The sequence below is a fragment of the Hemibagrus wyckioides genome, linkage group LG27, assembly GCF_019097595.1.
Source record: "Hemibagrus wyckioides isolate EC202008001 linkage group LG27, SWU_Hwy_1.0, whole genome shotgun sequence".
In the NCBI taxonomy this organism is placed as follows: Eukaryota; Metazoa; Chordata; class Actinopteri; order Siluriformes; family Bagridae; genus Hemibagrus; species Hemibagrus wyckioides.
This window is the reverse complement of record NC_080736.1, coordinates 12,528,635-12,541,964: the sequence shown is the minus strand read 5'-3', so window position 1 is coordinate 12,541,964 and position 13,330 is coordinate 12,528,635. Positions and strand designations below refer to the sequence as shown.

The 13,330-nt window shown below is 42.2% G+C and overlaps 1 protein-coding gene across 1 annotated transcript; it reads left to right on the top strand.

The window, feature by feature from the left end:
* Positions 1 to 251: 251 nt before the first annotated feature.
* ctu2 (cytosolic thiouridylase subunit 2 homolog (S. pombe)) lies at positions 252 to 13,326 on the top strand. Its single transcript, XM_058382101.1, has 15 exons — positions 252 to 458; positions 1,613 to 1,687; positions 1,897 to 1,975; positions 2,054 to 2,113; positions 2,602 to 2,662; positions 2,761 to 2,870; positions 3,420 to 3,691; positions 5,604 to 5,739; positions 7,514 to 7,645; positions 10,642 to 10,733; positions 11,034 to 11,134; positions 12,053 to 12,194; positions 12,592 to 12,658; positions 13,038 to 13,096; positions 13,188 to 13,326. Exons 1-15 carry the CDS (start codon positions 403 to 405, stop codon positions 13,249 to 13,251), a joined length of 1,506 nt encoding a protein of 501 aa, XP_058238084.1. The 5' UTR covers positions 252 to 402; the 3' UTR covers positions 13,252 to 13,326.
* The last annotated feature ends 4 nt before the right edge of the window (positions 13,327 to 13,330 follow it).

The window sequence follows — 13,330 nt, the reverse complement described above, 5'->3', positions numbered from 1 at the left end:
CATGACGGCCTTAATAAACTACACTCCCCATGATGCTTTGCGACAGCTTTTTCTCAAACAATAGACGCGCTCGCGTTCAGGCAAATTAATCGCAACGTATATTCACTCTTGACTTTCATATATGACTGCTTTAAAAGACTGACCTACAATGACAGCGTTGACTGTATCTGTTAGTCCAAATAAAAAAAGCAAAGAAACAATTAATCAGGAAAACAGCCGAACGGACAATATTTAACGTCAGTAAAAAAGCGACAGGAGTCAATGCGTCATCAAATAGCGCCGACGCAGCTAGTAAATGATAACAGCATGGCCATAACTTTGATAGTTTGTTTTATTAGTTATTTTAGTGTTTAGAATTATTGAGATTCTACTGTTTTAACGCTATAAAACCCAGCTTTAGTCATGTGTCAGGTTGACGAAGAGTACGCCAGCTCCCTAGAACAGAAATCTCTGCCTGCGTGAGTTTATTGACATGACTTGCTTGAGATTTGATGGTTATATAGACAGGAGATTGAGATTTGATGGTCATATAGACAGGAGCTTGAGATTTGATGGTCATATAGACAGGAGCTTGAGATTTGATGGTCATATAGACAGGAGCTTGAGATTTGATGGTCATATAGACAGGAGATTGAGATTTGATGGTCATATAGACAGGAGATTGAGATTTGATGGTCATATAGACAGGAGATTGAGATTTGATGGTCATATAGACAGGAGATTGAGATTTGATGGTCATATAGACAGGAGCTTGAGATTTGATGGTCATATAGACAGGATCTTGAGATTTGATGGTCATATAGACAGGATCTTGAGATTTGATGGTCATATAGACAGGAGCTTGAGATTTGATGGTCATATAGACAGGAGCTTGAGATTTGATGGTCATATAGACAGGAGATTGAGATTTGATGGTCATATAGACAGGAGATTGAGATTTGATGGTCATATAGACAGGAGATTGAGATTTGATGGTCATATAGACAGGAGATTGAGATTTGATGGTCATATAGACAGGAGCTTGAGATTTGATGGTCATATAGACAGGAGCTTGAGATTTGATGGTCATATAGACAGGAGATTGAGATTTGATGGTCATATAGACAGGAGCTTGAGATTTGATGGTCATATAGACAGGAGCTTGAGATTTGATGGTCATATAGACAGGAGCTTGAGATTTGATGGTCATATAGACAGGAGCTTGAGATTTGATGGTCATATAGACAGGAGCTTGAGATTTGATGGTCATATAGACAGGAGCTTGAGATTTGATGGTCATATAGACAGGAGCTTGAGATTTGATGGTCATATAGACAGGAGCTTGAGATTTGATGGTCATATAGACAGGAGCTTGAGATTTGATGGTCATATAGACAGGAGCTTGAGATTTGATGGTCATATAGACAGGAGCTTGAGATTTGATGGTCATATAGACAGGAGCTTGAGATTTGATGGTCATATAGACAGGAGCTTGAGATTTGATGGTCATATAGACAGGAGCTTGAGATTTGATGGTCATATAGACAGGAGCTTGAGATTTGATGGTCATATAGACAGTTGACGTTGATGCACATAGAGTTTAATATGGTGTGTGTTTAACCTCTGATTCCAGAGTTTCAAAGAAATGCATGAAGTGCAAAGAGGGCACTGCAGTGCTGATCATCCGAGTGGGAGATGCCTTTTGTAGGTAAATAGTCTCTATATCAGTCTATTAGATTTAAACTGGATCAACTACTGCTTCCTGCCTTGAGCTCTTATCACACTGGGTAAAGAGAAAAGTGATTTTCTTGTTGATCCCATTCACATCCTAGAGGAGGAACAAAACTGTCACCATGATCTCACAAGTCAAATCATGATGTTTATTAAATGATATATACTTTTTTTTTTTTTTTCCAGGGGCTGCTTCAAGGAGTACTTCATACATAAATTCCGGGCCATGCTCGGGAAGAATCGTGTCATCTTTCCCGGAGAGAAGGCAAGCATAGATATAAAGCAAGTATTATCGTCGTCTATAGATTTGACATGACTTATTAAAATGCTTGGTAACTTTTAGGTGCTGCTGGCTGTTTCGGGAGGACTAACGTCCAGCTGTATGCTAGCGCAGGTTCAAGAGGTAAGCAGTGGAGCAGCTTTCCAGGAAATGGGGATTTACCAGGACATTTTCATGACTCAATCATTTGCCTAACATTTGATCATTTAAGCTCAACTCAATTTTTGGTAGTCTATGAACATAATTAATACAGTAAAAAAGCCTACATTTAATAAGATGTCAAGCCAAGTCAGGAAGCTTTTATTGTCATTTCAACCATATATAGCTGACATAGTACATAGTGAATACAGAATACATACAGCTACAGAACAAAAACAACAACACAGAGCTAGGGACAGAAAGTTTGTCCTAGCTATATAAAGTGCCATGTGTGCAACCAGTGGAAGACAGAAAATACAAAAGAAAACAAGACAGTACAGGACACATAGCACTGGAAAAGAAAGTGCAACGAGAATTTGAACAGTGTCTACAAGTGAATGTTGGTGTAGCTGTAGTATACCTTGTTCAACTCATTTCAGACACGTCTAATATGAAATGCTTCCTGTTTGCAGGGCTTAAGTCGAGATGCACCCAAGAAGTTAAGATTCATGCCTGGCATCATCTACATAGATGGTAATTACATAGACAGTTAAAATAATACTAAAACATAATACTGTGGGTTTTCTTTTAGCATAATGAAGGTGTTTAGGATGATCTATTCTCTGATCTAGAGGGTGGTGTGTGTGGTCAGAATGCTGAGAAGAGGGAGAAAGCTGTAGCTCAGTTGGAGTGCATCTTCAAAAAGACTGGATTCCCGTACCACATCGTACCGCTGGAGCAGGTAACCAGCCTCAAGAAAGAGAAATCTTCCTAATAAAGTGACCAGTGAGCGTATTTTCCCCGCTCACTGGTTTTGAGTTTTGTAAAAGTAATTCGGACACGTTTCTGCTCGCTACATTGTGATCCCAGACACCTCAGGCATCAGCAAGCAACAGAAGTCAGAGTTTTTCCTGGGAGTTAACTGACTCTGTTCATCTGCACTCCTGTTCTTTCAAACAGTGTCACAGCTCTAAAAACCTGCCTGCTCTAATTACAGTGCCGTCCCTCATTACAAGTCTCTGTGCTTGTTAACGCTTTCATCTTTGTAACATCATTTGTTTTGGCCTCATTATTTCTGTTTTTGGAGCAGGACTGTCATTTCCATGTCTCCTTTCAGGCGGTTGCATCATCTTTTTCGTTATATCTGATATTCCCAAATAGCATACTTTTGATGCAATTGTTACTCAAAAACACAAGACAAAGCATTTGACCTTCATTCTTATTACCTTAGCTGTGTTCGGCTTTGAGCTGATCTAACAGTTAGAGTGTGGTGTTTATGGCTGTGTCTCAGGTCTTTACTCTGCCCGAGTCGGTGCTGGAGCCTGTGGGTCGTCGTGAGCAGCCCAGCTCCAGCGCCAGCTACAAAGCAGCAGTGGATCAGCACATTCGGAGTGAAGTAACCCGGGGCCAGGGGGAGCCTGCAGTGGAGGAATCCCAGGATGCACTAGGCCGACTTCACCTTCAGGCCTCCGCATACAAACCTGAACACAAACTGGCTTTAGAGGAACTTTTCTCCTCTTTGAAAACCTTAACAGCCAAACAGGACATGCTGCACACACTGAGGTGAGCTTTACTGCATCATGACGTTAAAGACATATCGCAGGTATTCAGTATAATTCATTAAACACAGATTTTAGAATGGTAAAAGCACTAAGACTTGCTGTGATTCACTGTCATTTTTCTTATTCATATGTCACTGTAAAATTAAAGACTTGAAGCGATTATTACGTTGCAGAATGAAGAACTGAGGGCATGAAGCCTTTATTATTGCCACACATGCATTACAGCACTGTGGAATTCTTTTCTTCGCATATCCCAGCTGAGGAAGTTGGGGTCAGAGTGCAGGGGCAGCTATGATACAGCACCCCTGGAGGAGAGAGAGAGTTAAGGGCCTTGCTCAATTAGCCCAACAGTGGAGCTTGGTGGTGCTGGGGCTTGAACCCCGACCCTCCGATCAACAACCCAGAACCTGAACCACTTAAGCCGCCACTGCCCCTAAAGGGTTTCCGCATATCCCAGCTTATTAAGCTGGGGTCAGAGCACAGGGTCAAGCCATGGTACAGCGCCCCTGGAGCAGGTGGGGTTAAGGGCCTTGATCAACGTTGATAGCTTGGCAGTTTTGAGGCTTGAACTGAGCCTACCAGTACATCGTACCCTATGCATCCATCGTCTTCATTCTTTCAGAAGCACACTTTTCTCAGTCTTTTATATCATTTGTCCAAGTCTTGGAACTATTTCAAAGGATTTTTCTTGTCTTAGTTTACATTACTAACTTACCTTAACCAGCATTATCATTTAAAACAAGTAATTAATTCATATGTGGTGTTCAGTATATAGCACTAATAATATATAGCACTGGAATAAACTCTTTTTAATGCAGTTTTTGGTTGGAATTGTGATCTCATAAATATACTTCACGTATACTATGTGGACATGAACCAGGAACAGGAGGTTGGATGGACCTGTAGCCTTCCTTTGGCATGTGAGAGGATTTTGTAATTGTTGTACATGTTTTGTACAACATGTACATCACAAATAATCGCAAATGTGATTTATAGTTCACCTTTTAAAATGGCAGAGAATTGAACCATGATTACCTTTTAGAGTAAAATATATCCACCTTTCTTGGTAAAAGATGCACACTAAACATACAAGATTAGAGCTATTTCAATAACTGGGAATAGAGAGTGGATTCTCAGTACTGGATTTTTTGGTACTGCACAAGAAAGCTCACCTTTTGTCTCCATCATAAATGGCTATTTTAGTAGCAGTAATAATAGTGTGTTATTCTTTACAAGGCCATCACCACCATCTGTTAATTTAATACCCTAGAAACATGACTTACTCTCGGTGCCTGGCCCCTCATCATCGCTGCTTTCAGATCGATTTTCTACATTTTAAACCAAAAAACCTTGCTATGTCTGTATTAAAATGAGTAGCTGGGCTTTGTGAAGGTTAAAGATTATTTCTGGAATCCTTTTGTTTAATTCAGCTTCCATAAGCTCTGTTCAAGCACTTGTGCAGTGGAAGAATCACGTCAGAGACTCTAATAGCACAGTAGCGAGGCAGGTCTTCCTCCTTTTTCATTTTTCATCACTTATATTGCTGTCTCCACTCCATGATACTCCCCATCTGTCTCTGTCCCCCTCTGTCTCTTTGTCTCTTTGTCTCTCTCTCTCTCTCTCTCTGTCTCTGTCTCTGTCTCTGGTTGTTGGTGGCGTCTGAGTCATCAGGGAAAAGCAGGGCCTTGAAGTATGCCCTGAGATCAGTTGCAGTCAATAACTCCGAGTGCTTGCAAAGTTTAATGAGAAAACACAAAGTGATTGAGAGTATGTGTGAGAAAGAGAGGCAGGGTCTGGACTTTCTCCAGGGTCCGGAAGGCTGCTGTGAGTATGCTAATCTGAAATGAGGGTGTGCAGTTGTGTGTGTGTGTGTGTGTGTATAATTGTGGGTGTGTTTTTGTGTGTGTGTCTAGGCAGCACCTGATACTGCACACTGCCCGGATAAACGGCTACTCTAAGGTGATGACGGGAGACAGCTGTACACGTCTGGCCATTAAGTTGCTCACTAACGTCTCTCTGGGACGAGGGGCAGCTCTGGCAGCTGATACAGTGAGTGCGCACACACAGACTAATTAAATAAGATTAATTAAACAACTTTAGTACTGCATTGGCTTACAAACAAGGGAACTTTATAGCTAACATTTTAACAGTGTGCAAACTGCATGTGTAAATCATCGCACACTCAGACTGGACATGTGCTTCCTCACGCTCCTGGACAACAGTGCAGTGCAGAGCTGAACAGCGCAGCATTAGCCACTTTATTCTCCAGACACAACACATATAGAAGCACAATAAGTGAAATTTAATACCACACAAAATGAAACAGAGCTATTAAACATGGACTCTGGCCAGACTGTTGTACAGGGTTGCCAGATCTCAGCAAGACGTCCACCACATCCGCAGGGGATCCAAATTGCCAAGACCCAGTAGGAGCTACCTTTCTGTGAAGCTGCTTTTAATAATTCCCTTGTGGTAAAAAACACTACATAAATAACAGTGATGTGAATTAAATATGCTAAACATTAAATATGCTAGACATTTCATTTTTTTATATTCTGTGTATGTGGAAGAATGACAAAGTTGAGTGTAAGGGTGAACGAGTGGAGCGTTCAACATTATATTAAAAAAATAATAAATGCAAAATTAAGTATATGTAATTTTGCATTTGTTGGTTCCTGACTTTTCATAAAGCCTTCATAGTCGAAAAACTGCACAGAGCTCTAGCTTTAACTACAACACACTAATCTGTTTCCTGTAAAAATACAAAATAACCCTGGCAATGCTGATGTCTGAAGCTGGAGTTTCATACCTGCAGCTAGCTATGACTTGCCAGTCACTGTGATGATGGTTCCTCTTCTTCTTCTTCTTCTTTCAGATTGAGTCATCCAGTGCTGTCTCAGAAAGAGTGCAAGAGCGAGGCAGAGAGGGCAAGAGTGAGACGGAGAGAGAGAGATAGAGGGGGAGAGAGAAAGAGTGAGAGTAAGGCAGAGAGGGAGTGAGAACGAGAGAGAGGAAGAGCAAGGCAGAAATAGAGCTGGAGCGAGGCAGAGAGAAAGCAAGTAAGAGCAAGGCAGAAATAGAGCATGAGTGAGGCAGAAGGCAGAGGGAGAGAGTGAGGCAGATAAAGAAGAACGTTTTGTGTGTCTTGATGTTTTTGTCTTCATGGTCAGTGCATCACTGTAGTATTTTAGTATTCCTTCATAATAGCTCATGAAAAACAGTTGATAAGGAAGCTCCATGTTTGAGTGTGGCTTTGATTACAGTGAAATGTTTATTACGCCTCGTATATTACAATCCATATTTTGTGTCAAACAGCCTGCTCTATTACACAGCCTGGTGAACGTGTTGTTCGATACTCGGACATGAGCCTTGTGAGATCTGCTAGACTGTAACACTACACCTGAGCAAGATGGACCTTAATAAATAAATAACTATAGTGACATGCTGTAGTACTGTAACAAGACAAGAGTCCATGATGTTACTTTACATCCTTGTCCATGTGTGAGTGTTCACATGATGTCTGTGATTGGTCTGAATCTCTTTTAGCAAATAACCTGGAATGTCTATATTATTTTTATGCATCCTGGCATGATGTACTGTAACAACAAAACACTCTCGTATAATAAAGAACTGTGCACTGGCTCTGTAAAAGTAAACAACTTCAAAAGTGTAAATATCATCATAAAAGCAGTTATAGTTGTGTGATCTCTGCCAGAGAGCCATTATTAGGCCCTTGAGCAACATTCGAACCGCTCATTCTGCTCACTCTGCCTCACGCCAGATACAAAGACATAGTAAATATCTATCCATCTCTATTTGCCAGGCTTTCTCAGACTCTCGGTACGGTGACGTGGTGATGGTGCGCCCCATGAGGGATTACTCCTCCAAAGAGATCGGCTTCTATAACAGGCTGTTTGAAGTGCAGTCTGTCTTCATCCCAGGCTTGGACACCAAGGTGAGAGCGTGTTTTGAGGCGAATGCTCCGCTCACTGCTAGTTTCTGAAGCCATGCAGCTTTTCCTCTCTGATGTTATTATACTTCAGTCTTGCAAAATGTCTTTTATTACTACCGGGTGTGATTACAGAAAGATATCAATCCCAGCCGGGTTTACTCCTGTTTAAATATAAGCTTTTATTTGTTTATTCCTAGTAAACATTGTGTAAAGTCTTGCTTCAGAAGCAGCAAGAAGGTGCTTGGGGGAGTGTACATGATTTTGGCCATGAGGTTTAATTGTCTACATTTTTCAAACTAGCGAGGTGTGATAGTGGGCTATAAAGCAGAGGGAGGGAGGAAGTAGACACGGTACAGCTCGGTTACTTCCTCACTTTGTCTTTCTTACTGCCACAATGCCACAGACATCAGTGAAGCGGCAAGGCTCCACAGTTTGTTTTTGCTCCAGTGAGCTAGAGAAGGACGGCGAAGTGGCATCATTTATCAGGGCTCAGGAGACAGGAGCGTGCACCCAGACTGAAGGAAGACTTCATCCAGACTAACGTTGACCAGAGTAAATCTGAGGCTAGTAGGTGTGAATGTCTCAGACAGTAAGATTAAAAGCCCTAGATAGACAACAGAGTAGCACTAATAAAGCTACTGCTAGGGGTGCCAATATTTAAGGGTTTAACATTATTTTAACATTTATCTGGTGGTCTGGGAAAACCAATTGCTTGTTTTTTGGACAGAATTGGGGTTTTCTGACTGTAACATACACCGATCAGCCTTAACATTAAAACCACTAATAGGTGAATTGAATAACGCTGTCATGAGGTGGGATATCTTAAGCAGCAAGCAGTCAGTCCTTGAAGCTGGAAAAATGGGTAAGTGTAAGGATCTGAGTGACTCTGACAAGGAGCAGATTGTAATGACTAGAGGCCTGGATTACAGCTACTTTAAAGCAGCAGGTCTTTAGGGATCCCTGTATACAGTGGTTAATATACACAGATGAGGTGACGTGAGTAACACTGATTATCTCCTCATCATGGCACCTGTTAGTGGGTGGGATATATTAGGCAGCAAGTGAACATTTTGCCCTCACAGTTGATGTGTTAGAAGCAGGAAAAATGGGCAAGTCTAAGGATTTGAGCGAGTTTGACAAAGGGCCAAATTGTGATGGCTAGACGACTCCAGAGCATCTCCAAAACTGCAGCTCTTGTGGGGTGTTCCCGGTCTGCAGTGGTCAGTATCTATCAAAAGTGGTCCAAGGAAGGAACAGTGGTGAACCGGTGACAGGGTCATGGGCGGCCAAGGCTCATTGATGCACGTGGGGAGCGAAGGCCGGGCCGTGTGATCCGATCCAACAGACGAACTACTGTTGCTCAAATTTTTGAAGAAGTTAATGCTGGTTCTGATAGAAAGGTGTCCGGATACACAGTGCATTACAGTATGGGGCTGCATAGCCGCAGACCAGTCAGGGTGCCCATGCTGACCCCTGTGCACCGCCGAAAGTGCCAACAATGGGCACGTGAGCATCAGAACTGGACAACAGAGCAATGGAAGAAGGTGGCCTGGTCTGATGAATCATGTTTTCTTTTACATCACCTGGATGCCGTGTGTGTGTGTGTGTGTGTGTGTGTGTGTGTGTGTGTGTGTGTGTGTGTGTCACTTACCTGTGGAACACATGGCACCAAGATGCACTATGGGAAGATGAAGGATACACAGCAGTGTCTTGCTTTGAGCAATATTCTGCTGGAAATCCTTGGGTCCTGCCATCCATGTGGATGCTACTTCCCTGATGGCTGTGGCCTCTATCAGCAGGATACTGCACTGAGCCACAAAGCAAAAATGGTTCAGGATTGGTTTGATGAGCGCAACAACCAGTTTTCCTCCAAATTCCCCATATGGGATGTGATGGACAAATTAGTCCGATCCATGGAGGCCCCACCTTGCAACTTAAAGGACTTAAAGGATCTGCTGCTAACGTCTTGGTGTCAGATACCACAGCACACCTTCAGGGATCTAGTGGAGTCCATGCCCCGACAGGCGGGGCTGTTTTGGCAGCAAAAGGGGGACCAACACAATTATTAGACAGGTGGTCATAATGTTATGGCTGATTGGTTTATACCAAAAGTGGTCCAAGGAAGGAGAACCCATGAACCAGGGACAGAGTCATGAGGAGTGAAGGATAACCAGTGAGGTCCGAGTCTACAGAAGAGCCACTGTAGCATAAATTGCTGAAAACGTTACTGACTTTGATGGAAAGCGGTCAGTACACACAGTGCATCACTGATTCCACCGCACACCTTCGGAGGTCTTGTAGAATCCATGCACTATACAAATAAAACTGAATTGGTCAGAGCTGTTTTGGTGCAACAAAGAGGCTCTATAAAATATTATACAGGTTTAATGTTATTGCTGATCTGTGTACACTGACATCTCAACTTAAAGAAACCCGAAATATTAGGGTAATATTATATATTACCAAATCTATGTGTTTTTATTTACATTTTAATCTTTTTGCTGCACAGCTAATGTTGGAGCCAGGTTAAACACGCGGTGGTTAAAACAGCCCTTCATTCCATCCATCATGCTTTTGAGCTGCTCAGCTGAATGAAATGGAAAAACGCCTCGTAATCAGATCCCAGCTTTCAAAGTGTCCTAGATGTTCTTGTACTGCAGTCTAAATCAAATATTTAAAAGCAATTTTCTCCTTTTCCACCTTTGGGGAAATTAGACTTTAAAATATTCCAACTTTACTGCTGGTTAGGATCCATTCCACCTGAAGTGATGAGTTTTAAAGCGATAAGATAAAACTTAAGTACAACTTGGGTGTTTTAGTCTTTCATTTGCATTTTCAATTCTGCAGGAACTGGTCCGTATGTACAGCTCAGAGTGGAAGCGTCTGTATGTGTGTAGAACGACGTCATCATTTATCCGGGTCCTGTTTACGGAAACAGGAGGAACTGATCTGTCTTCTATTTTCATTTATATTTCTCTGTGTGCTTTTTCTAATTTCAGACTGCTGATAAAGCCAGTATCCAGCGACTGACCGAGAGCTTTGTGGTTAAACTCCAGGCTGACTTTCCCTCCACCGTCAGCACTGTGTACAGGTAGGTGTGGATGCGGTAGCTTAGTGGTTAAGGTGTTGGACTACTGATCGGTTAGTTAGGTCCACCAAGCTGCCACTGCTGGGACTCTGAGCAAAGCCCTTAACCCTCAATTGCTCACTTGTATAAAATGAGATATAATATAAGTCGCTATGGATATGGGCATCTACCAAATTGGCATTAATGTAATGTAAATGTAAAATGTGACTCACATGGACATTAGACCAAGCTGCACATGCATGCAGTCTTTGCTTCAGTGTTTTTTTAAAAGGTATTTGATTTTGACCATCGGTTTCTTTATAGAACAGGCGAGAAGCTGAACACAGCGTGTCCTCCTCAGAGCTCCAGGACAGAAGCTGCTGCCAAGTGTCTCCTCTGCCTCTGTGCTCTCGACACCAGAGCAGGCAAGTTGCAGCACTAACCCTGTTTTCGCACATGGGATCGTTTTATCACCTTACACAGCTATTATATGCTATTTTATGCCACAATAAACCTAGCGTAATTTTTTTTGTAATTTACAAAATGGCCGTCACTAGGCCGTTTTTAGGGAGGCTTTATCCCCCCTAATATTTCTACTCAGCCCCCCTAAAAATTCTGTGATTCTCCATAAACTGTACACAAATTGGTGATCGCCTCAGTCCCCTCTAAATTGCATTTGAAAACGGAGGCAGACTTCAGCTCCTCCCCGTCTTTCAGCGTATTCTTCAATCCACAGACCGCGGCGTCGCAGAGCGAAGATCAGAGGACATGTGTGTGTGAGATCAGGAAGACTCGTATTTGGCTTGTTCAGTACTCAAATGTTATACACATCTATGCAATACAGTGGAATGCTGGAATAAGTTTACCGTCAAACCTTTTATTTTATTTCATTTATTCAGTTTTATTTTTTATTATTATACCCTCACCCCCCTTTATATGAAAATCCTTGAATCGCCTCTGGATACAACAAGGAAAATTACTCCAAGGATTCTGCTTTTCATCTCCCAGCAGCGAAGACACTCATGTACTCATGTTCCACACACATGACTCAGAGATCTTTGGCTGAATGTGGTGGTGTGATGTAACACAACCCAAAAATCTGCTGGAATTGTGAAAATATCGAGCTTGATATCTGTGACCCGAACTCCTATAGGGACTGAACGTATATAAAGTGTCAAAGCACATTTATAAAGAGTGCTCAGCTTTCTGAGTGTCTTGTTGATATTCACCACAACTTTATTCTCTAAGCTGGCTCCGCCCACTTCACTCTGTAGCATTGACTCCTCTCAGATGATGGTAAAACATTCCCTAATGTTAATGCTGTTTTTTTTTTTTTTTTGTAGAAGACGCCACTGCGTTTAATGCCACACTGATGTCAGAGCAGCTGTCCCGGTGTACCCTGGAGGAAAAAGGCCAAAGTGATGCAGGCTGTTGTCGGGGACAGAATCAAGCTTGTGGGGATGATGGTTGCTGCTCTACATCCAGGTGAGTGGAACCACATTTTTCTGTTTCAGTTCATTTCTGTTTTCTTCCCAGGTCAGATTCATTCAGAACACTGTCTGTTCTGTGTTTTTTCTCAACGGTATAGACGTGTTACAGCTGGGTATCAGACAGTGAGAGAGTGAGACAGACAGTGAGAGAGAGAGACAGGCAGACAGAGAGAGACGGACACAGAGAGAGAGACTTGGCTGTTCTTCTAAGGACACACCTAAGCTTGTATTTTTAGTTTAGTTGTTTGTTAGTATTGTTTATCATGCCTTCTTTACATCACCCAGATCCACTAGAATTATTGAGATGAAACACGTCCATGTGCCCAAACTAACATAACATTAATGAGTCATTATTTATTTCCTGATTTCTGCTGCTTCTCTTTGACCCTCAGGGTTCCTGTAGCTCCAGACCTGAAGAGTCTCCTGTGTTACAGCTGTAGACTGACCGTTAAAGACATGGTGAGAACACCTCAGCTATACACCATGACAGCACTGACTGAGCCTTTATTTTAAAAAGTAGTAGTTTGTGTTGCCCTAGTTATGCTCCTGGAACATCCCTGATCCTCATGTTAATGTTCCACAACTGTTTCCATGAAGATTAAAAATATAACAAAACACTGCTTTTCAACTTGATTTGTGAAGTGTCCAGATTCAAAACAGCACACAAATGTGGCTCAAGTTTCTTTTTCCTTGTCAAGTAAAAATCCTTTCTTCTCAAATGAGAGAAATTCAGCTGCTTTGTTAACAGCTGCTAAGTGAGCAGAATTAGGAAACAGCTCTAACACCTATCTAAAGCAGAAAGCCTCTCATCCACACATCTAATGTGTTTGTGTTGCAGACCGCGCTGGACTCCCTGCCTCCGTATATAACATCTGAGGCAGAGAAACGCCAGAGGAGGTGAATGAAGCTGAAATTTTTATTTTCTTAATTAAACGTGACTCTCCTCTGCTTAGTATATGACAATCCCCTCTCTTCTGTTACTGCCCAGGGCTGCAATGAAGACGGAAATCGGCGAGTTCCTATTAGAAGACGAAGGTGCAGATGAAGAGTAGCTGGTTGTTTGTTTATCGGATCAGATGAGCGTCAGTGCCGCACACCATCGGGAAACATTTGGCACTTTTACCCACACAG